The sequence below is a fragment of the Heloderma suspectum genome, chromosome 6 (genome assembly GCF_057233095.1).
Source record: "Heloderma suspectum isolate Gila_16-S chromosome 6, 16-S_ref, whole genome shotgun sequence".
NCBI lineage: Eukaryota > Metazoa > Chordata > Lepidosauria > Squamata > Helodermatidae > Heloderma > Heloderma suspectum.
The window spans coordinates 82,295,016-82,320,181 of NC_139463.1; the positions used below are offsets into that span (position 1 = coordinate 82,295,016).

A 25,166-nucleotide genomic window follows, 5' to 3' on the forward strand; every position below is an offset into this window, starting at 1 on the left:
CCTGATGAGCTTCTCTGTGCGTTTAATGCCACATATTCACTGTGAGCCTTCCTGGAACCATTTGCTTGGAAGACTACCCATAAATATTTGAATTGGGAAACCTGCTCAATCTTATGCTGGTTTTAGGGATATGTGAAAGACCCTTACCTGTCCTCGAAGCTTGCTTCACGGTGGGGGGGAGGTGCTTTGCTTCTCGCCCCAAAGTTCATGTGAGGGGGGGAGGTGCCCCGCCTTGCCCGGCCGATATTCAGGCCGGGGGGGAGGCGCCCCATCCCTCGCCAGCAAAATTCAGGCCAGGTAGAAGCACCCTGTCTACCCAGCCGCGAAAAAAAAAGTAAAAAAACAAAAACAAAAAAAACACCCCCGTGATAGGCTACATAACGATTTATGTAGCCTATCATGGCTAGATTCCCAACGTCAGCCGTGATAGGGTACGTAAATCATCATGTAGCCTATCATGGGTGACATTGAAAAAAAAAAAAGCGCGTACACAAATGGCGGCCCCCATAGGGCGCTGCCACTTGCGTTCCTTATTTGGTCCCTGTAGTCTACGTAAAGATTTACGTAGACTACGGCGAAAATAAGGTCAATGCTATTTAAGTTGGTGTCTCTGGTTTGTTCCTTTCATCTGCAACATAGACACAATTAGACACTGCACCGCAGAACTCATATATCAATGCTGTTCTGTTTCAGGTTACATTGGAAGGATTTCCTCCAGTGGAGACTGATTGCCCATAAAGGACTCATTCCTAAGCAAATGTTGTAATGCTTATATGATGCATTGTAGGGAGTCCAGCAAAGCAGAGGGAAGATCAGTCAGAATTTCTTATGACCTATGAATAACTTAAAAATAAATCTTAACTAAACTTCAGTCAAGCATGGACCTTTCTGATGCAACCCCCCCCCCCACTAACTTTTTTTGTTTGGCCTAAATGTTCCAGTGTTTCTGGGAAGACAGAAAAAAGAAGAAACCCAAACACAGGAAAATCTCTCAAATACAGATGAATGAACATTCATTAAAGTAGGCAAACAGAAGCAGTATGAGAAGAAATCTGGAATGTGGGATATGCTAGCTTCAGAGACCAGTGCCTGGTAGAAAGAGCTGTTCTTGCATTTACAATCATGTTCTGGGGCTAATTATTACAGAGGAATCATTAGGTGCATGTTTGTCATGTTCCCTGACAGCTCACTCATGGATAGCTATAGATATGTAATAATCGTACCTCCATGTGGAGGCAGATATACAGAGGCTAGACAAGGACAAATGAGTTGAAATAATAGAGGCACATGTATTAATTACATAATAGGATCTACCAGAGAGTCTCTGTGAGAATAAATCTAACTTCGAGGCAACTAGCTTGTGTGCCTTGGGAGAGTCTACGTTGGCTGTCAGGACTATTGTGCTTGTAACCAGCCCTCCTCCTGGCCACACCTACTCAATGTGAGTAGGAAGGACTTCCCATGTCACCATCTTCCAGGCCCCCTAAAGCCAAGTGGATGAGGCAAGATAGTTTCAAAGGTGATCTGGACCTTTCCCATGGGTCCACACTCCTTCATGGAATGCTTTGGGAATCACCAGTCACCATATGGGATCGAAAGGATGCTCAACTCCCTTATCTCTACCTGGATTTTTCCCACAGGATAGCAACCCCTTACTCACTCACCCCCACTTGTGCAATGTATCCTGCAGGCCTCCACACAGATCCAAAAGGAATGTGTCATTACTGTCATCAGAAGGTTGAATCTCTTCGTCCATTTATAATTCAACCTGAGAGTGAAAATCTGGGTGCAGAATCAATCCCCCCTCCAAGATCCACCAGTGCAAGCCATATATCCATGTTCATCTTTTTTTTCTAGTGCTTTTGAGACCCCATGAGTCTCTATCACCCCTCCAGACTCTATGGAGAAGAACGTAAACCAAAGTATAATGATTCCAGACCAGCAGTGCCAGATCACCTCAAATTGCGAGTGCACCTGCAAAACCAGGGACTTGCCCTTTAACAATCCTAGGTCAACACACACACACACACATCGGGGGGAGGGGGCAGAAGAACTGGTTGGATGGATGCAAGATGCTTGGATCAGGGAAGTAGGGCATAATCTCATATCACGTGATGTCAGCCCAACTGCTGAATGGTGGGAAACTGGCTACGGCCGGGTTCTGTACCATCGCTTCATTTTTAGCCCTGCAGTGGCCCAGGTTCACCTAGCTAACTGAAATTTGAGGGAGGGATTTTGCACAGTTTTGCAAGCTGACCATAGCCCAGCAGCTATATGTGGTGGCTTCATAGAGAAGATCCATTGCCTGTTAATCTTCTTCTGTATATGTTTTTTAAGGATTATTTTCATAGTATAATTTAACATAAACACACACACGCACACACAGATTGATGTCTGTTTCCCTCTGAAGGGAATAGATTTAGATCCCAAGCAGATCATACTTTTTATTTGTAAAAGCTATCAAAGTGTAGTTATTTTGGTGTTGCCATTTTTAAATAACGGCCAGGTTGGTGGGATGGGGATCAGACTCAGACCCAGTACCAAAGTGCAGGGAAACAGGGTTAAGTCTGTCCTCCACACCACGGTCTTCATGAACACTCTCCTAATTGCTGCTATGCCCCCTGGAAGGAAAGCTGCTATTGCATACCAAGTGTAGGCTGGCTGGGTGGAATTGGGGAACCATGTACAGGGGAACCATGGCACAAGGGAAAAGGGTTAAGTCCTTCATCATGCATCACACTCGTGAATGCCTTGCATTCACCTTTGTTGTAGAACAAACATGTTTCCCTTAACCTGGAAGAGAACACATAGAGGTGGCTTCTGGCCTTCTTGTGTACTTTGTACAGAGTGGAAAGTTTCAGTTTTCCCACCATGTGCTTCTGGCCCAATGATTTCTTCTCTCCACCCACTTCAGGGCTGTTTCTCTTGCAATCTCATGGTTTGCGCCTTCTGGTGACATGCACAATAGCAACAAAAAGGCCGTAAGTACCAATACATTCTGCATTACCTGTACAAGTGAGAATATTTTGAATTCATTGATATGGATGTTTGCTTATCCATCTAATAAGGGATCATACCAGGCCAGTTCACTTCATGAAAACCCCTACAAAATCAGAGCTATCAATAAATAATAAAGGAACAGGTTAAAATAGCAACGATAAAAAAGATCAGATCTTACAGGTGCTTCAGATGTTTAGATGCCTGAGAAAATGGGTCTTCCTGCAGCACTGAAGGGAGGTGTCAAGTGAGTGTTCTGGGAGAGAGAATTCCATACACAGTTATTGCAAAGGGCCCTTTCCAGTTGCCACCTGCTTCATCTTTATGTATCAAGTCCTCTAGAGATGTGCAAGGGCAGATAAATGTGGGAGCAGTATCCCATCAGGTAACCTGATGCTAAACCGTGTTAAGCTTTCAAAGGAAGCACCAGCGCTTTGAACTACACTTGGATTTGGGCTGGTAGGCAGTGGAGCTCTTTAAGCACATGGAAGATACCTTCCTAACAAAGTTTCCAGAGTTAGTAGCCTAGCATCTATGCTTCATTCAGGCATCCCCACACGACTGAACAACTGAACAACAACAACAACAACATTCTTACCCAGAGGTTCACAGAGGGTGGATAACCATGGCCAGGATTTCTCTATCCAGAAGGGGTCAGAGCTTGTGTGGCAGCCTCAAGCTATTTGTTAGCTCAATGATAATATATTTTCTGGTTTGCTTAATTTTACCGATTTTACATAACAGAAGGAATCAGTGCCCTTCTTGACTAGTTTCTTGATTAATTTCTTGATGGCTTCCTTCACTTCCCTGTTTTTGAGGCTGTAGATAATGGGGTTCAACATGGGAGTTGAAATGCTGTATTGAATGGAAAAGTATTCATCCACAATTACTGAGGAGGCTGAGCTGGGCCTCATATACCTAAGGCAGCCAGTGCCATACAGTAGAAGCACAACAAGGAGGTGGGAACTGCAAGTGGAGAAGGTTTTTCTTCTAGCTTCTGCTGAATGCATCTTTAGTATCAAAGAGACAATATTGACATAGGACAATAGAATAACAAAGAATGAAAAAAAACCAACTATACCAGCAGTAATGAAGAACACAATGGTATTCAGGAAAGTTTCTGTGCAAGATAGCACAAGTAAAGATGGAAGTTCACAGCTGAAATGCTTGATAATGTTTGGACCACAGAACACAAGCTTCAGTACAGGTAATGTATTTGCCATGGCATAGAAGAAAGTGGTTGCGCATGCACCCCCCACCAGCCATCTACAAAAGGCCTTGTTCATGATTTGGACATAATGCAGGGGCTTGCGGATGGCAGCGTATCGGTCATAAGCCATTGCTGCAAGAATGAAAACTTCTGTGTTTACTGTCATTAAGATAAAAAACATCTGGGTGATACAGCTATTGTATGAAATTGCCTGGTTTGCATAAATGCTGACCAGCAGCTTAGGCACTGTGATGGAAGAAAAACAGATATCTATAAAAGACAGATGACTCAGGAAGAAGTACATTGGGCTGTCGAGGTTACTTTTGCCCCTTATTACCATCATAATTGTAATATTTCCCATTAGTGTTACTACATATATGAGGAAGAATGTCAAGAAGAGGAAAATTTGGACTGGTGGGTCATATGAAAATCCCAAGAAGACAAAATCAGTTACAGTGGTGGTCTGGTTTTCCATTTCCATCAAAAGTTTGTCCTATGGGGAAAAAGAGAAATAAGTATGTTTAGTAAGTGACGTATAATGAATCGCAGATCATCATGGTACAACTCCCCGCTTTCCTTAAATTTGTTACCCAGTGTTATTATCTCCTCACCAACACCTGAGGCAGCCAAGGAGTAAAAAAATAAGGTTACTTAGAAAATTTACCTTTGATGGATTCTCTTCCAGATCTTTGTGTTTTACTTTATCAGATATGTTTACTGGAGCGGGGCTCCACATTTTGAAATCAATTCTTATTTCAGTTGTTTATTTTCAGAGTTTTGCCCTTTTCATGAGGGGGAGTCTTGCTTTCATTTTTCTCTCTTTGCAGTAAAAACACATCCAGAGTAAACTTTAAAATGATATTTTCCCCATCCCAAAATGTATCCCATTATAGGTACATTTGTGAGGGGAGCTTGTGGTCTAAGTTACTTTGGATGTTTGTTGTTTTTACTGCATAAACACCCACAGACACAAACACGTGTGTGTATATGTTTACTGTATAAAACACACATGAACACAAACACATACGTGTGTGTGTGTGTATGTGTGTGTGTTCAATTACTTGGTTGGTTTGTTGTTGTTTTTTAATCCATCTGACTATATTGATATTTCCTCGGATATAAATATATTGTCAAAATAAGTCTAAGTTTTTATTTTTATTATCTCAGTTGTGGGTACATGCACAACGTCCACTTGGACATTCCCAGTTGTGGAAATCCTTCCAGGATTCTCCTGAATCAGAGGCAAAGGGATGTTGTATTTGCAGAACAATACAAAATGTGACTGGGCAATTTGCTAATCCCTATAAAAATGAAGGATAATGGTATGAGAACACAAGATAAGTTGCTTTTGGCAGCACTCATATGATCCTTATAATGGAAAATGTGTATTTCTGCCTGGACAGAACAATTCTAGCCACATTGGGCAGCTATCCAAAAGGGGTTAGGATGGGGGGGGGATGTGCTGGAGAAATGGGATTAATGTGGTTGGTGTATATTGGGATAATTAGAATGTTTTATCATTTTATCAATTAGGAAGTTTTAACATTTTAGTGCTAGGAATGTTACATTCTTACATCCAGTGTCTTACTGTATTTCACAGATTACTTCATTATACCACATGGAAGCAATTACTATTAGCATAACAGTATGAAACATACTAAACCATGTATAGAATAAAAATGTGAATGAGTAGGCCAAGCATAGCCTACAAAGCTTGACTACAAGCCTAAATTCTCCACTCTTGGGCAGCCGACTATCATCCCAACCTATTTTGGGACCTGAGGCAAGGTGGTATTTTTATTTATTTATTTATTTATTTATTATTACATTTATATCCCACCTTTCTTCCATCATGGAACTCAAGGTGGCTACATGTGGTTCCCAAGTGGTCTCCCCTCCAAGCACTGACCAGACCCAGACCTGCTTAGCTTCAACAAGGCGGCTGTCTCAAGTGCCTTCAGACTATTCCCTGGGTCCCCATTGCCCCATGCCCTCCCCTCTCTCTTGACCCCACCTCCTGTGTGAGCTGCCACCACCACTACTCTCCTTCTTGCCTTCTCTTCCCCAGCCACCAAAACCGCCACCACCACTCACCTCCTTCGTACCCACCTCCCTCCTGGCTGCTGCCACTGCTGTTGCCTCCTCCTCCTCACCTCCTCCTCACTTTCTCTTTGCCATGTATCACCCCTGGCCTAGGATGTGTTGTACATGCAGATCCACTTTCCCTGCCCCGGAATGCCTCCAGCCTCACCCCTTTTCAGATGATCCATGTCCCTCTTCCGAATGTGGAGGGTGGGGCTTCTCTGTGCTGCTCTAAGGCAGCATGGACTTGCGAGGAGGTTCATTTTCTGGGAAACAACCTTGGAGCGAGGGCTCTGAGGTCATTTCCCAGAAAACAGCATATCCTATGGCCATCTAGCTGCTGTCTGGCAGCCATACAATTGCTCCCTTAAAGAATGCTGGTATCATTATCTGTCATAGTTAGCCTGAGCCTGCCTTCTACCCCTCAACTCCCCACCACCCCAAGCATACATGGTTGGTAATTTGTATGACAGCAGTCAGGCTATTAGAAACCTGGTTCCTTGCCCTATGGCAAGCAAAACTCTGTATAAGCTGTAGCCAACTACATTATGACCAGTTTCAGCCCATATACTCTATTGGTGTCCTTCTTGCTCTCCTGTACCACCTGCAGCCCACACTTTTGGCATAACCTGATCTTCTTCTTTTGACCAAAACTTTTGACTCTATCTTTTTTTCAATTTATCAATTCTGTACAGATTGCAGGGGATTTAACATTTGCCTCAGCTTCCAGTTCCATCGTATCTTCCCACCTTTATAGTACTGATGCATATGTGCACACATTAATACACTTGTGCAAAAATACATTCTGCATGACACCTTTATGTGTGTGTGTGTGTGTGTGCGTGTGCATGTGCGTGTGTGCGTGCGTGAGTGCGCACATGGGATTTTACTCATGGGCAGGAGTGAAAAGAAGGAAGTCAAGATATAAGATTCTTACCCTGGGAAAAGGGTTCACACTAGATCAGAGTTCCCAGATTTCACCATCTCAAGTCAGTTGCAACTAAGGAAAATAAAAGCAATATAAATTTAGGGTCAGAACTTACCATGGTTGCATCATTTTCTAATTCCAATATGAAGGGAGTCATCTGCTTCCAATCCAGCCTAAGATTGGATGGTGTCAGTGGGTGCCATGCAACTCGAGGAAAGAACACTGGTTCTTTATTTTTCTCTAGGATAATATCTTTGCATGGTAGGACTTACAAAAGGAGAGATCATACAGATTTGTGATTCACAACCAGGACCTAGAGATGTGCACAATTTGGCTTGTCATTTCCAGATATTCCACAGATAGAGAACAGTGATATCACATGTTCATGAATGTCACGTCTGCAAAAGTAGATAAGTAACTTTTGCAAGGGTGGCATTATCTCTTTTCTTCTACGACATGCTGTTTTGCTTATTATTGTGCTCTTATGGCATTTCAATGAACAGAAACATGCCTTTTGGCACAATCTTATGCTGATTTAGACAGAAAAAAGTCTTACAACTCCCAGCATTCTCAGCAATGCTGGGTATGGTAGGACTTTTTTCAGTCTAAATGGGGATAGGATAGCATCCTTTATTGCACATAATTCTCTAATGCTTATCCTCTTTCCCACTGAAAACTAATATTGCAATTCTGCATGAATCCACCCTAAATATTATTCATCATATGATTATATTCCCCATTAAACACAAAGAATGACTAGCTATTGTGTATCCATTTGGTTTAAGGAGAGTTCGCAATTCAAACTACAAACCAAATAGCTGTTTCACATCTGCCGTAACTAGGTCTCTCTTCGTGTTTCCAATTAAAAAACAAACACTGACCATATATTGTGAAGACCCATTTGCTAAAATGGGCTGAATTGCACAACAACTTTATCATCAAAAAGGCAAAGCTGAATGTGCTATGGGAGGTGGACACACAGTAACTGTTAGGAAACTCTTGCATTACTCAGAAAACATACCTGAAATACTTCTCAAAAGAACAAGGTACAATAAGGAGTCGTTGCTCAAAATATTCCTGGGCTGCCCACTCTCTTCCCCACTACTCTCTGTTTTGAAGCTGTCGTCTTCTAGATGTTCAGTGAAAACAACCCACACCATAATCAGGTCTAACTGGACTTCTTTGGGGTTTTTTAATGTTGTTTTTGCCCTTGGCCACAAGGAGCTCATAGAGACATTTAAAACATGACTTTGTATTCTGGGATTCTATCTGAAAGCACTAATTGTTTCCTTTGGGACAGATTATATAAAGTTTAATAATGCATCTACTAAAGGGATACACAAAATGTTTGTGCAGGCAGGAAACTTTTTTTTTTCCAGTTATACCTCTTTTGCTAAATTCTTTGGACAATAAAGGTTTTGTGCAAAAAGGGGGTGTCTCAAGAGTCCCCATGAAAGATATACCTTTGAAATGTACAGCAGTCATATGAAGCAATGAAAGAATTATCTAAAGCCTCCTGCAAAAGGTTTATGTCATTAATGAATACAAGCCAAAGCAGATGCCAATAGTCCTTTCCATGCCTGCAGTAGTGAGGAAAACTAGCAGTTTAAAGGTTATAGGAGTCATTGCATTATTCCTGACAGAAAAGTTGTGCTGCCCAACTTCACAGCCAGTTTGAGCAGCTGCCATATTGTAATCCAAAATGGCCGTCAGGAATTCACATTGCACTACTCAATATCTGAGCTACCATTAACATTAAAAAATAGTTTCAATGGCAAAACGAACATTGTACGAACCATGGAGACTAACCGTAACGTTTCCGTCATCTTACTCATATCAGATTCAAATATGACTTCTAGAAATAGACAGTTATTATCATTATTAGATTCCACCAAAAATTCATGATACCTATAGCAAAGCTGCCCCATTTCAGATTACTTTGACAGAATACCTCCAATGGAGATTGCCTGTAAAAGTCTCACTCTTGAGCAAGTGTTATAACACTTATATGATGCATTGGAGATGCAGAGTCCAGCAAAGCACAGGGAAGATGACTCAAAATCTCTTAAGGTCTATGAACAAAATCAAAAAAAAAAAAAAAAAATTGAACCAAACTTCAGTAGCTGCCTGAACCTTGCCAATACAAAACTCCCTCTGACCAACTCTTTGTCTCTGGTCTCATGTCATGTGGCTGGACCATGTTACACCTGCTTCTTCTGCAATTTTGTGCTGCTGGAACTTGCTCCTTGCCCTGCTGGACAGATCCCCTGCCTCACCAGTAGACAAGAAATTTGACCTCACTATTCCAGTAGTTGTGGAAACAAGGGAAAAAGTAAGAACAAAGCCCAAACAAAGGAAAACCTCTCATATATGGATGAACAAGCATTCATTAAATTAAGCGAACAGGGGTAACGTAAGAGGAAATGTGGAATTTGGGATATGTCAGCTTCAGGGACAGTGGCTCATATACAATCATCAGAGACTGGAAATTGGTAAAGAAAAGAGATCCTCTTTTGCAACTGACAACATAATAGCAGATTATAGTAGCTAGCTATATCTATGAACAGACGTGGTCATGTGAGGTGCAAAGGCACATATACTGTGTGGATTTAGCATGTGACTACAAATACCCAGAAACAAAAAGTATATTCAGCATGTGAGAGAGTCAAACATATACATTATTGTCATGGTGAACAACTATTTATCCCAAGTTCAGGTTGTAGGAGAAGCAGAGACAATGTGGTCCAATGCAGGAAATAGAATTCAAATCTATTTTGAAGTGATAATCAGAACATGAGAAATGAGAGGGAGACTCCCCAGATATTGATATAAATGCAGAAAAATGTATCAATGCAATCCTGTATATGTGTACTCATATATAAGTCCCATTCCATTCAATAGGGCTTACTCCCAGGTAAGGGGGTATAGGATTGCAGCCTAAATTAATTACATAAATACATGCTACATATTCCTTCTCTCCTTAATTAAGAATTCAGGATATCCACTGATAAAGAATTGTTCTCTCATTTGGATTAATATTCTGGGGCTGATGATTACAACTATTTTGTTACGTGTATGTTTGTCATGCTTCCTGACAGCCCACCCATGAAAGAGATCCATCCAGCCCTCTTCCTTGGATACACCTCGTCTAAGTGAGTAGGAACGTCTTCCCATGTCATAATCTCTCAGGGCCCCACGACACCAAGTGAGTTAGGCAAGCTAGGTCCAAAGCAATCCGTATCTTGCCGGTGGGTCCCACAGCCCTGAATGGAAAGCCTCAGGAATTGCCAGTCACCATACAGGACAGGACCAAAAGAGTACTCAACTGCCTTCTCTCTACCTGAAATTTTCCCACAGTTAACAATTTCCTGCTTAGCCATTCCCCCCACATCTGTACAATACATCCTATAGCCCCCCGTGCAGAACAGAAAAGAATGTGTCTTTACCATCAGCAGAAAGTTGAACCCCTTCTGCCCTGTATATTTCTTCTTGAGAGTGAAGAGCTGGGTGCAGAATACATCCCCTCCCCAAGAACCACCAGTGCAAGCCACAATTCCCTGTTTGCCTTTTTCATTGTGACCCCATGAGTCTCTGTCACCCCTCCAGACCCTACGGGGAAGAACGTTAGACCGAAGTATAATGATTTCTGACTAGTGCTGCCAGATCATCTCAAAGTGCAAGTACTCCTGCAAAACCAGGTGCTTGGCCTTTAAGAACCCTGGGTAACCCCTAACCCCACCGCCCAGGGGAATCAGAAGAATTGGTTGGATGGATGCAGAATGCTGGAACAGGGGAAGTAGGAGGTGATCCCATACTGCTTAAATGGTGGCAAATCTGCTAAGGCCAGGTTGTGTTCCACAGCTTGATTTTGTAGCCATGCGCCTGGCGCAATATCGTCATGTTAAGTGAGAAGGGAGGGAGGGATTTTGTACAGTTTTACAAGCTGACCATAGCTCAGCAGCCATATACTGTGGCTCAAAAGAGGGATTCCACTGCCCATTCCTCTTCCATTATATATTTCTTTTTTAAATGCATTTTGTATGTTAGATGAAACATAAAATGCCATTGTCCCCTGCAGGGAATAGACTTAGATGCAAAGCTTTAAATGTGCAAATATTTTCAAAGTTCCTGCCTTTGTTATGTTGGGGTTGCCATTTTTAAATAGTGGCCAATTGGGTGGGATGGAGATCAGGCCCAGGACAATGGTGCATGGGGAAACAAGGTTAAGTATATCCTCCACACCATGGCCTTCATGAACACCCTCCTAAAGGCTGGCTTTCCCCCTAGAAGGAAAGCTGCTGTTGGATACCAAGTGTAACTTGAGCTGAGCTGGGGAACAATTTTCAAGGGAACCACAGTAGAAGGGGAAAGGGTTAACTCCTTTGTCATGCACCATAGTCCTGAATGTTTTGCCTTCACCTTTGTTGTAGAACAAACAAATGGCCCCTTAACCTGGAAGAGAAATCTCATATATGGCTTCAGACCCTCTTGGGTACTTTGTATAAAGTGACAATGTTCAGTTTGGCCACCATGTGAATCTGGCCCTGATTCTCCCTGCAACTTCTTCCCTCCACTAACTTCAAGGCCTTTTCTCACTTTATCTCATGATTTGCACCTTTCTGTTCACATCCATGTTCCAGTGCAATCCAAGCTATATTGTGTGAAGAGGGAAAGGAAAGAGGGCAATTATTCATCATCAGCTAAAAGAATATATATATATGACTGTCAATTAAAAGAGCTTGGGATAGAAACCAGGATCAGACCATGGTAAGAAGTTCCCTTAATGGCTTAAACTGTAGGTTTTTCAAAACAACAGCAACAAAAATATCTGATGTACCAATGCATTGGAGTTTACCTGTACATGAGCAACTACATGCTGAATTCATTGAGATAGATGTTTGCTAATTCAATTAATAAGGGAGCATACCAGGCTGGTTCACATGATGAAAAACAAAACCCCACAAACTTGGAGCAATCAGTAACTAATAGAACAATAGGATAAAACAGCAGCAATAAAAAGATCAGATGTTACAAGCTCATCAGATGATAGAAACCTGAGAAAACAATCCTCTCCTGGTCCTGGCACTGAAAAAAAGTTGTCAAGTGAGCTTTCCTGGAGAGAGAAGGTTGTCACAGAGAGGAAGGCCAGGATCTCTTCTTGATCATCCCAGAGTGCAGGACACGGAATATTGGGCTCAAGTTACAGGAAGCCAGATTCCGGCTGAACATCAGGAGAAACTTCCTGACTGTTAGAGCAATACAACAATGGAACCCATTACCTAGGGAGGTGGTGGGCTCTCCCACAATGGAGGCATTCAAGATGAAGCTGGACAGCCACCTGTCAGGAATACTCTGACATAGATTCCTGTGTTGAGTAGGGGGTTGGACTCGATGGTCTTATAAGCCCCTTCCAACCCTGCTATTCTGTGATTCTATGATTCTTTCCAGTTTCCACCAGCCTCATCTTAATGTACCAGGTCACCCAGTGAGGTGCTTCTGATCATCTCAGCACAAGGGGAGGGAGGTAGATGTGGGACAAGATATTCTATCAGGTAACCTGCTGCTAAATTGTGTAGGGCTTTAAAGGGGAGCACCAACACTTTGAACATGAGTGGGAAATGGACTGGTAAACAGTGGAGCTCATTAAGCTCATGGACAATATGTTCCCAGCAAAGATTCCAGAGTTAGTAGTCTAGCATATGTACTTAATTAGGGCTGCACCATGAATGACATATTTCAGTATACTTCTCCAGAAATTCCCAGAGCATGGATAACCATGGCCAGAATATCTCTAATCAGAAGAGGACAGAGTGTGGCAGCCTAAGGCTGTTTGTCAGGTCGGTGCCTATACATTGGCTAGTTTGCTTAATTTTACCAATTTTGCATTACACAAGAGATCAATGCTTTGTACCCTATTCGTTTCTTGATGGCTTCCTTCACTTCCTTGTTCTTTAGACTATAGATAATGGGATTCAACATGGGAGTTGAAATGCTGTACTGAATGGAAAAATATTCATCCATAATTACTGAAGCAGCTGAGCTGGGCCTCATATACCTAAGGCAGCCAGTGCCATACAGTAGAACCACAACAATGAGGTGGGAACTGCAAGTGGAGAAGGTTTTCCTTTTAGCTTCTGCTGAATGCATCTTCAGGATCGAAGATATAATATTGACATATGATAATAGAATAACGAAGAATGAAAAAAAAATGAGTATGCCACCAGTAATGAAGAACATAACGGTATTCAGGAAAGTTTCAGTGCAGGATAAAGCCAGTAAAGATGGAAATTCACAGCTGAAATGCTTGATAATGTTTGGGCCACAGAACACAAGCTTCAGTACAGGTAATGTATTTCTATGGCATGAAAGAAACTGATTGCCCATGTACCACCCACCAGCCATCTACAAAAGGCTTTGTTCATGATTTGGACATAATGCAGGGGCTTGCAGATGGCAGCAAATCGGTCATAAGCCATCGCTGCCAGAATTAAACATTCAGCGGTTGCTGTCAGTAAGATAAAAAACATCTGGGAGATGCAGCTATTGTATGAAATGGCCTGGCTTGAATAAATGTTGTCTAGCAGCTTCGGTACTGTGACGGAAGAAAAGCAGATATCTATAAAAGACAGATGACTCAGAAAGAAGTACATTGGGCTGTTGAAGTTACTGTTGCCCCTTATTACCATCATAATTGTAATATTTCCCATTAGTGTTATTACATATATGAGGAAGAATGTCAAGAAGAGGAAAATTTGGACTGGTGGGTCATATGCAAATTTCAAGAAGACAAAATCAGTTACAGTGGTGGTCTGATTTTCCATTTCCATCAAAAGGGTGAACTAGAAAATAAAAGGAAGAGACAAATAAATACTTTTGGAAAATGAAATAGAATGAATGGCAGACCTCCATAGTACAAATTCCCCTTCCTCTAAATTCCTTTCCCAGTGGTATAATTTCTGGCCCAGATTTTTGGGTTCCAGTGTTCTGGACATGTTTACTGGTGTGGGGCTCAACATTTTCAATCAATTATAATTCCAGAGGTTTATTTCCAGAATTTTGCAATTTGTTCAAGCGGGGATTCTTGCTTTTGTATTTGTCTCTTTGCAGTAAAAACACATTCAAAGTAAATTTTAAAATGACAGCTCCCCCATCCCAAAATATATTCCATGACAGATTTAATTTACTTTGCATGTGTATTGTTTTTACTAGCACTGTGCCATTTTTTTAAATCTATTTAGTTTTGACCCCTCATTGTGGGGGGGGGGATGAAATTGCACCCCAGAATTGTGGGAAGCACTAAGAATTTTGGATAAATCTCTCAGGAGCTTGGCTTCAGTGCTTACTTTAGTGTAAGGAGGTGGCTGAGGGGAGTTGGGGTGCTCTTTTACCATTTTCCCTGTCCTGTCCTTTCAGCCTCTCTGACTGCCTGAGCTTCTTGGAAAGCCCCCTAGGGGGTTTGGCCAGGACTCCCTCCCCCTGGGGCTTCCTGTGCTGCTGTCTGTAGAGTGCCTGAAAGTTGAGAGAAGCATTTTTTGGTTTGGTTTTGTTGTTACTAAAAGTAATTTTGAGAACAACAAGAAAAATAAGAATAACAGCAACTCCTCGCTCAGCTTCCTTCCATGCACTCAGCAGGCAGTAGCACTGGGAAGCCCTAAGGGAGGAAGTCCTGCTTAAGCTCTCTTAGGAGGTTTTCCAAGAAGCTCAAGCCCTGGAGAGGCTGCAAAGACATGAACCGTGGAAGATGGCAAAAGAAAGGGCACATACAAACCCCGCAGCCACCTCCTTACAATAAGGTGACTGTGAGCACAGAAGTGAAGCCGAGCACCCTGAGAAATTTATCCAAAATTCTCAACATCCCAATGGTAGAGGCAGAAAAATGACTGCCTCTTTTGCAGGGAAACAAAGTGGTTGTGAAAGGGCAAGTGCGGTTTCTGCACAGCATTAGATTTTACGTGTGTGTGTGCATATGTGTGTGTGTATTCAGTTACTTGGGATTTTTTAAAAACAATCAGTCTGAGTAAGTTTTTATTTTTATTTCCTCAGTTGTGGGTACATGCACAAAGTCCGTTCGGACATTCCCAGTTGCGGAAATCCTTCCAGGAATCAACTGAATCAGAGGCAAAGGGATGTTGTAATTGCAGAACTATTACAGAATGTGACTGAGGGAATCTGCTAATCCGTCTGAAAATGTACAGTAATGATGTGAGAACACAAGAGCAGATGCTCTTGGCAGCACTCATATGATCTTATAATGTGAAGTGTATATTTCTGCCTGGGCATAGCAATTCTAACCACATTCAGCAGCTGACCAAAAGGGGTTAGGATGGAATTGCTTCCCATCAGCAAAGTGGATATCCACCAGTGTGGAAGGCCTAGAGCATGAATCTACTGCCAGTGGGAGAGTCCTTTGAGTAATTAAGCATAGAATTGGGACAAAAGTGATTTGTCTATTTTGATTTAATATGAATGGGGAGGTTGTATAATTTCAGTGCTGGGAATGTTACATTCCTACATCCAGTATTGCTATTTTCACTGATCATTATACCACATGGAAACAATTAGTGTTGTTAGCAGAAGAGTATGAAACATATTAAATGTGCTATTGAAAAAAAGTGATCCTTTAGGCCAAGCATAGCCTCCAGTGCTTGGCTACAAACCATAATTATCCAGTGTCAGGAAGCCCAGGGTCGTCTCAACCTATTTTGGAGCCCTAGGCAAGGTGGTACTTTTGTGCCCCCATGCCCTCATTGCCTTCTCTCCTCAAGCAGTCACCACTGCTGCCACTACTCACCTTCCTCCTACTCACCTCCCTCTTGGCTGCCTGCCACTGCCACTACCACTATTGCCTCCCATCCTCCTCATCTACTCTTCACTTCCCCTTCCCTACATATCATCCTTGGCCAGCTCCTCCACCTCCTTTCTTTCCCTTCTCCCCATCTCCCCTCACCACCATCATCCTCTGTTCTCACGGATGCCTCAGTCTTCATGAAGGGTCCTTGCTAGAGAGGCATTCAAGGTCAGGGTGGACCTGAAAACTGTCTGTGTTGCCACAACACAGGCAATCTCCAATGCCCTTTAATGCCTAACTATGAGGAAGGCGAGGCCCCTCACAGTGAAGCATTTGGGCTGCTGCTCCTGGAGGGCTCTCTGAAGAGCTTTACTGGCTGCTTTTCTGCTATAATGGAAATTGCCGCAGCAAGGAAGCAGTTAGGGATGTCAGAGAATTCTGCCACAGACTTCAGTGAGGCTGGATTCTTTAGAATCCGCCCCCCCTGGAGTCCGTGGTGGAACGGCCTCCCCCCCCCCGCCACCCTGCGGAATCCCCCCAGGATGGACCTACCTGGTGGCAAATGTGGTGGCGGCGGATGAAGCTGCAGATGAAGCAGTGGATGAAGCGGTGGCAGCTGCCACTGCCAGGCTGCTTCAGCCGCAAATAGTGACCGTCGTAGTGGCCGCCATTTGCATCCCTATGCTAGCCCATGATAGGCTACGTATATATTTACATAGCCTATCACGGGCTAGCGTAGGGATGCAAATGGCGTCCCCTACGCAGGACGCCATTTGCGTCCGCAGCAGCCCAGCAGCGGATGGAGCGATCCGCTGTGGATCGGCCAAGCCGGCGGCTCAGGTTCGGGGGGGGGGAGCGAGCAGGGATGCTGCTTCAGAGAGTGCACGGAGAACCAAACTAAGGTGAGTTCTTACATCCCTACCCAGAATGACGCTGCTGGGTAGCGCTGTCACTGCCACCACCTCCAGGTTGTTTTTGTCTTTTCCCAGCCATGTTTTAGTTACTATTTTAATGTGCTCTGTTTTCATCACAATGGTCCTGTCTAGCATTGGAGGCATTGGGCAAGATCCTTAACAGACAGGAAACAGGCACTGGCTCCCTGCTTACCATCGGGGCACCCCTGTAGGGTTGAGGGGATTTCACTTTAAGGTCCAGCCTAGCATGGAGGCCTGCAAGCCAGTATCAGCCAAGGTTAGCAGGCATGGCCATGGTATCATTCCATGTCATAGTTGGCCTGAGACTGCCTTCAACCTCTTAACTCCCCACCACCCCCAGCATGCAGGATGGGTTTCATTGACAGCAGTCAGGCTATTTGAAAGCTGGGTCCTTGCCCTATGCAAAACAAAATGCTGTATAACATATAGCCAATAAAGGTATGACCATTTTCAATCCAGAAACTGTAGTGATGTCCTTCTTGCTGTCCTGTGCCACCTGGCTGCAGTCCACAGTTTGGGCATATCCTGATCTTCCTTCTGTTAACTAAGCCACTGCTCTATCTGTCTTTTCTTTTCTTTTTTTCAGTTTATGAATGTTGTGCACAGTGCTGGGCATGTTCCATTTACTTCAACTTCTGGTTCCATTGTATCTTCCCACCTTTGTATTACTGATGCACATGCGCACACATTAATTACACTTTGCAAAGAGCATTTGTATATATGTGTATGTGGTATTTTACTCATGCACAGGAGTGAAGAAAGTCATGGTACATGATTCTTACCTCAGGAAAAGGGTTCACACTAGATCAGAGTTTCCCAAATGTCCCCATCTCAAGTCTGTTGCAACTAAGAAAAAGAAAACCAATATAAATTTAGGATCAGAACTTATTATGGTTGCCTCATTTTCTACCCTTCCTATACCAAGAGAATGATCTACTTCCAATCCAGTCTAAGATCAGATAGTGTTGGTGGGTACCATGAAAGTAGAAAGCACTTTGATGCTTTATTTTTTTCTGTAGGATAACATCTTTGCATGGTAGTAACCTATGCAAGGAGCAGTCGTAAAGGTTTGTAATTCAAAACCAGCAGTCAGAAATGTGCAAAACATTCCCCGTCATTTCCACAAATATCCCACAGATAGATAAAAGTGGTATCTCATCTTTAGATCACATCTGTAAAAGCAGAGAAGTAGTTTTTACAAGGGTAGGATATTCAAATCCCTCATGCCACTTCCTCTGTTTCTTATTCTTGCACTCTAATGTCATTGAAATTCAGAGAAACAGGCTTTAGGGCACCATCTTCTGCATGTTTCAACATAAAAAAACCCCTCCTACAACTCCTAGCCTTCCCACCAATGCTGGGGGTTGTAGGACTTCTTTCTTGCTAAACATGTATAGGATTGCACCCTTAATAGCACACAATTCTCTAATGCTTCTCCTGTTTCCCATTGAAAACTGATACAGTTTTGCTGTTGTGCATGTGGATCCAGCTGAAACATTATTCATCATATCATCCTATTCCCCATTCGACACAAAGACTGACTAGCTATCATGTATTCATCTGGTTTAAGGAGAGTTCACAATTCAAACTACAAACCAAATAGTTATTGCACTTCACTGTGATCGGGCGGCATCGGCTGGAGCCAATCTGCACACGTGATTTAGTGCAGAGGGAGAACAGTCTGAGGTCCTTTGTGAAACATGATGTTGTCACCAATGCACAGCCAACCAGCAACTTCCTTCTCGAAAAGCCACATGTTTGGAAAGTCCTTTTACACTTTAAAAACAAAAATTAAAGTGGCTTCCTGGCAGTTCCATTGCAGTGTGCCCCATCCCTGCACATTAAATCCTGGGCATCCCTCTGTGATGTGGCAGTGACCTGGCAGTGATGTGGTTAAAAGGTGGGGTCGCTCCTTCCCCCCCTCCACATACCCCCCCTTAGTATCTAACCTGGGCAGTTGTTGCTTTTGCCACTGCAAGTAACTAGCCTGCCTGTCTCATTCTTAAAATTGCCACTGCACTCTTTCTAGCCTCTGGAGTAGTTGCTAATAAGCCTCTCCCATTTGCTGAGCAGCACCTCTGGGCTTGACAACATTCAGCTCTCCTCCCTGACTCTGCCCACCCAACCCCGACGTTTCAAGTCTGATTGAAGCAACTTCAAGAAAATCTGGATATAAAAACAGGAAACACTTTTGATTCCATTGCCATGTAGAACCCTTCTAGTCCCTCATCATGTATCCAGTTAAAAAGCAAAAACTGGGTCTATATTGTGCATCCCCATTATTGAAAATGAACTTAACTGCACAATATCTTTCACATCAAATTGTGCTACGTTTTATGTGGGGTGTCCAAGAGTAAATATTAGGAAATGCTTGAATAACTCAGAAAATGTACCTGAAATTGTTCTCACAAGAACAAGGTAAAACAAGGAATCATCACTCAGAATACCTCTCTCTTTCCCACCACTCCCTGTTTCGAATCTTTCTCCTTTCTAGATGTTCAGTGAACAACCCACCGCATAATCAGGTAAAAGTCTAACTGGGTTTCTGTGGGGTTTTATAATGTTACTCTTGCCCTTGGCTGCAAAGAGCTCATAGAGACATTTGAAACACAAATTTGTATTCTGGGATTTTTTCTGAAATCACTAATAGTTTCCTCTGGGACAGATTATGTAAGGTTTAATCATGCAACTACTAAGGAGATGCATACACATATTTTAGTTGTACCCTCTTTTCTAAATTATTTGCACCACAAATGTTTAGTGCAAAAAAGGGGTGTCTAAGGCATCCCCATGAAAGATGTGCCTTTGAAATACATACAGAAGTCATATGAAGCTATGGATGCATTATCTAAAGACTCCTGCATAAGGTTTATTTCATAAAGCAATACAAGGGAAAGCAGGCACTGCTAGTCCTTTCTGTGTCTCCAGCAGTAAGGTAAAGTAGCAATTTAAAGGTGTCTCACTATAGACCTCATTTCATTATCCATATCAGAAAAGTCATGCTGCCAACTCAGCAAATAGTTTGAGCATTTTACTAGGCATTATCTGAGCCCCCATTAACGTTAAAACTTAGTTTCAATGACAAAATGAATACTGTATGAACCAAGGAAAAAAACTAACATTTATGTCATCTTATCTTAGTCATATTTGATTCAAATATGACTTCTAGAGATATACAGTTTTTATTAAAAAAAATCACAATACTAACATCTGTTCTGTTTCAGATGACTTTGACAGGAATACCTAAGCAAATGTTATAATGCTTATATGATGAATTGTAGATACATAGAGTAGGGATGTCGTGGGAGTCCAAGAGGGAGGAGGAGTCAGGCACGCTCTCCCCCCTCCCATTTGGCCCTTACGGGATCCAGACAATGGGCACTCACACAGTCCACAAGGACCCAGCAGGCAACACCCCTTAGCAAGCCATCATTTTGCATAAAAATGGCAGCTCCGGTTTCTCTGTAAAAGTAATGTTGGGTAAATGGCGGCCGTAAAGGGGCTTTTTACGCAAAATTACAGCCCTGCAATTTTACATAAATGGACCCTTTATGGCCACCATTTGCATAAAAAGCCCCTTTACATAAAAAGAATGAGCTGCTATTGTGCAGGGGCTCATCTGGTGAGTGGGGGCAGGCAGTGTGGCAGCTGCAGTTTGGCAAGCTCCTGGTGACCACAGATGGAGGTGAGTCCATCCACCCATAGCAAAGAGTCCAGAAAAGCACAAGGAAGTCGACACAGAATCTCGTATGGCCTATGAACAAAATCAAAATAAAATGTAAATGAACTTCAGTTAACCCTGGACTTGCTGATGCAAACCCCCTTCTGACCACCTATTATTTGTCTCTGGCCTTGAGGTACACGGCTGGACCACATTGCTGCTGTTTCTTCTGTAATTTTGTCCTAAAACTTGCTCATTGCCCTGCTGGATAAATCCCCCTCCCTCACCAGTAGATAGGAAATTTGACCTCATAGTTCTAGCATTTGTGGGAACAAGAAGAAAACAACAACAACCCATAAACACAGGAAAACCTCTCAAATATGATTGGATAAAAAATCATTCAATTAGGCAAACAGAGGTAGTGTGAGAGGAAATCTAGAATTTGGGATATGCCAGCTTCAGAGGTGGGTGACTAGTATGTAGACTTCAGAGACCAATGACGGGTAAAGAAAAGAGATCCTCTTCTGCAACTGACAACATAATAACAGATGCATGGTTGCTATCAGCGTGGACAGACATGGTCATGTGAGGAGCAAAGGCACATGTACTGAGTGGATTTTAGCACGTGACCACAAACACCCAGAATCTAAAAAGTATATTCAGAGTGAGAAAGTCAAACGAGTACATTCTTATCATACTGAAAAACTATTTATCCCAAGCTCAGGATGTAGAACAAGCAGAGATAATGTGGCTGGATGTGGGAAACAGAATTCAAATCTACCCGAAGTGGTAATCAGAACATGGAAAATTAGAGGGACACTCCAGATATCTTGATATACATGCAGAAAACATGCTAACAATGCAATCCTATATATGTCTACTCAGATGCAAATACCATTCCATTCAATAGGGCTTACTTCCAGGTAAGTGGGTATGGGATTGTGGCTATAAAAACCCTAACCCTGACTCTAAATAAATTAAATATGTGATATATTCCTTCTCTCCTTAATTAAAATTTCAGGAAATCTGCTTATAAATAATTGTTATCTTTTTTACAATAGTATCCTTAGATTGATTATTGCAAAGGATTAATGACGTTTATGTTTGTCATGTGCCCCGACATCCCACCCATGGAAGAGATCCATTTACATATCATAGTACTTGCAAATGGAGGCAGAAATAAATAGGCTAGACTCATCGTTCCTCTTATTAAATGGGATGATGGTGCAAAATGGATACATGTGAAACTGAAATGTACTTGTCTCTGGGTTGTTAATATTGGTTTATGGTGTATCTCCTTGGAGTTCTGCTCTTAGGAGCATTTTGCATTTGATGGCTGCACAGAGTTAGGTGTGCTTAATTCCCCAAGGAATAGATAGGCTGTTCACTACACATAATTAAACTCTCCATTCCAGAATGATATGCTTCGTCCATGCTGTCGTTGCATGCTAATCAGCATCAGATTAAAACTTACTTTTCTCCCCCAGGCACTGTAAAGTTGTAAGCTGGTTTCTTTAGCTTGTTCTGCTGTTTTTATGCTTTTGAATTGTTTTTATTGTGATGTTTTGTGGTTTTATTGTAGTACATTGTGGAGTGTGGTTCGGTTGAGAACTTAGTTCTACAGTTGAAGCCTGCTTACCTGTGGCTTCCCCCACCTGCCTGACAACAGCCTGACACCAGCTGACCAGCCACTCCTTCTTCCCCAGGTACAAAAGGGTGGGACACCTAAATGGCAGGCCCTCAAGTACAAATATATTATATTGTTGAGTCTCAGATGGAATGAACACAAAGGAAAAGTTATTGTCTTTTCACCCTGCTCATATGATTCCTGGAGGCATTTAGATATCCACTGTTGAAAACAGGATGTCAATCTAGATGTGCCTTGGTCTGATGCAACAGGGCCATTTGTATGTCTTTATTTTATATCCTAAACATTCAGGCTTTGATCCTACTACATGCATAAACAGGTCAGATGAGTGGTGCCATAGCCAACTGGATACTTAAGGGAGGAAAGAGAGGTATTTTAACCATTGCTTTTAGCAGGAGAAGCATGTTCACTTTCCACATCCCCATCCAATTCCCAGGACCCCAGGCCATAAGTTACTCTGTGTAGAGGTTACATGTCCACATACTTTCCTACAAAATGGGATCTCTGCTTGTAGAAACCTAGCATGTTGACTAAAATGGTACAACTTAGTTTGACTTGCTCTTTTTTAAGTGAAAGGACTTTTACTCAAGGGGAAAATTCCAACACACCCACATCTGTTATAACATGCATTGGTAAAGTCCAGGCTTGGGTGGGGGGATCTTTAGTATTTGATCCTGCTGAATGTATAAACTGGCTTTGAGAAACATGGATTTTTTTTTTTTTTAAAGACATGTATATCTAGTGTTGTGCAAGCAGACTTCCAGTTGTGCAATGCAATTTCCCTCTTCTCCTCCTGCCTTCTGCACCCCTGTGCCCTGCTCCAAATTGGTACCAGAGGATCACAAAAACCCCTAGAAGAGCATTGGGGGGCACACAGCAGGGCTGCAGGTCGGGATGTATGGATTTTGTTAAATCCATATTGTCTGTGTTTAGCGGATTGTTAGGCATTTTTTGTTCCATCATCCACTCATCAACAGAATCAGATTGTTCCTTAGGGATGTATGGAGTCCTTCCATACAAACTTAGTTCCTGTTTGTAAATGTGCTTTTACAAACATTTACAAACTTAGTTCCTGTTTGTAAATGTGCTTTTTGCTAAAGCACATTAGCACAAGTGTGCATTAGCACAAGTGCGCACTTGTGCAAATCCCCCCAAAAAGTAAAATCCTGGTCTGCAACCTGTGGAATCCATGCTACTCAGAAAAAGCCAGTCTGCTGAAAAATCCACAGGTCAGATTAATAGAAATCTGAATTCATTTGAATCCACTGCAGATTTCTCCAATATCCATAGATGCAGAAATGGAGGGAAAATCTTTTCCACTAACAGTGCCTATTCCGCTATTGGGTAGACACCACTGGATGCAATCCAGGGCTAAATTAAACATTCTTTTAAGCACACATATACATGCTACATTTATTTATTTAATTTGGATTGGGACCATGGCACTCAAAGAGAGCGGTTTAAGCTCCCCCACACACACACACATCCCCCCCCCCATGAAATCAAACACATGCATCTGCGGGGGGGAGGGGTTAAAAAAAGAATGAAAAATATATCCATTCGAATCAATGGAGGCTTTTCCTTCTTTTTTTTACCACCTGCCAAAACAGGTGGTGGTGGAATTTTGTGGGGAAAAATGCATGGGAGAATCTTATCCCCTCTCCTAGAGCAGCATGGTCCTAATCCAAATCAGGGCCACACATGCTAACTTGAGAGTAAATAAAGTAGTGTAAATAAATAAAGGAACATAAATTAAGTAAATAAAGTAAATGAAGAGTAAATAAAGGAATGAGAGAGTAAATAAAGGAATGCTTAAGTATCATTAAACTTGTGACAGGTCACAAAAACAAAACCGAGCAACCATATATATTTGAACACATAACTGTTTTCATAGAACAACACTTTCATCACACTGCAGTCTAATTTGTTTTAAGCTTGGTGCCAGCAAACTTCTCCTATGCAAATTCATACTCTATGAACTGAGACTTTTTTGACAGTCAAAAAAGCGCCCACTATGCTATTTGCATTCCCCTTTTTTTCGCCGTAATAGCCTACATAAATATTTACGTAGGCTAGAATGGCGAAAAATAGGGAATGCAAATGGCGGCCGCCGTAGCCGCTGCCATTTGTGTACGCTGGGTTTTTTGGGTGGGGGGTTAGCTGTGATAGGCTACATAAATACTTATGTAGCCTATCATGGCAGCCTGTCTGGGCGCAAATGGAGGCCGCTACGGTGGCCGCCATTTGCGTCTGCAGTATCCGTCCATGGCCAGAACTCCGGCTGTGGACGGGCCTGGCCGGCTGCTCCACGGAGCCACCACGGAGCAGAGCCAGCCAGGCAGGATTCTGGGGGGGAGGACTGGATCGCCTCCCCCCCATCAAGGATTCTGGGGGGAGGGAGGGAGTGCCTCCCCCCCACCGCAAAAAATTCCGTGGAAAGTTAAGTGAGTTTTGTACATCCCTAACAGTCAGTGGCATACACACACACCCATCATTGGTGGCTAATAAGTAATGGAACGAATGGCTGACAAGCAGCTGCATGGCCAGGTGTGGCCTGTTTCCTGGGTACCCCATGACCAATCAAGCAGATAAAAGGCCTGGAGGTGGTTCTGAGTGTTACATTTGCATTTGGTGGCTGTTCACTGGAATTCCCAACATGAGGTCCAAAGAGGTGTCCATGCGAGTGAAGGAGGCCATCATTAGGCTGAGGAAACAACATAAACTCATCAGTGAGATAGCAGAAACAGTGGGAGTGGCCAACACAATGGTTTGCAATGTCCTGAAAAAGAAGGCATTAACTGGCAAGCTCAGCAACAGCAAAAGGCCTGGCAGACCACGGAAGACAACTAAAGTGTATGACCACAGAATTCTGCTCATGGTGAAGAGGAACCCTTTTACAACATCTAGCCAGGTCAAG

At 42.6% G+C, this 25,166-nt stretch overlaps 1 protein-coding gene and 1 pseudogene across 1 annotated transcript; both read right to left on the reverse strand.

Moving 5' to 3' along the window:
• Positions 1–928: 928 nt before the first annotated feature.
• LOC146341493 (olfactory receptor 5G9-like) lies at positions 929–4,682 on the reverse strand. Its single transcript, XM_084807492.1, has 3 exons — positions 3,726–4,682; positions 3,596–3,637; positions 929–946 (listed from the first exon to the last, which is right to left on the reverse strand). The coding sequence occupies exons 1-3, from the start codon at positions 4,680–4,682 to the stop codon at positions 929–931; spliced, it is 1,017 nt and encodes a 338-aa protein (XP_084663618.1).
• Positions 4,683–10,811: 6,129 nt separating this feature from the next.
• On the reverse strand, positions 10,812–14,038 carry LOC146341494 (olfactory receptor 5G9-like; annotated as a pseudogene).
• Between the last annotated feature and the right edge of the window lie 11,128 nt (positions 14,039–25,166).

What these genes read in the sequence shown, in the direction of transcription:
- LOC146341493 (XM_084807492.1), bottom strand. Translation starts at nt 4,682, where the DNA reads ATGGAAAACCAGACCACCACTGTAACTGATTTTGTCTTCTTGGGATTT. An exon ending in CCTTCTGTTATGTAAAATCG is followed by an intron (nt 3,638 to 3,725) that starts GTAAAATTAAGC and finishes CCTTCTGGATAG; the next exon opens with AGAAATCCTGGCCATGGTTA.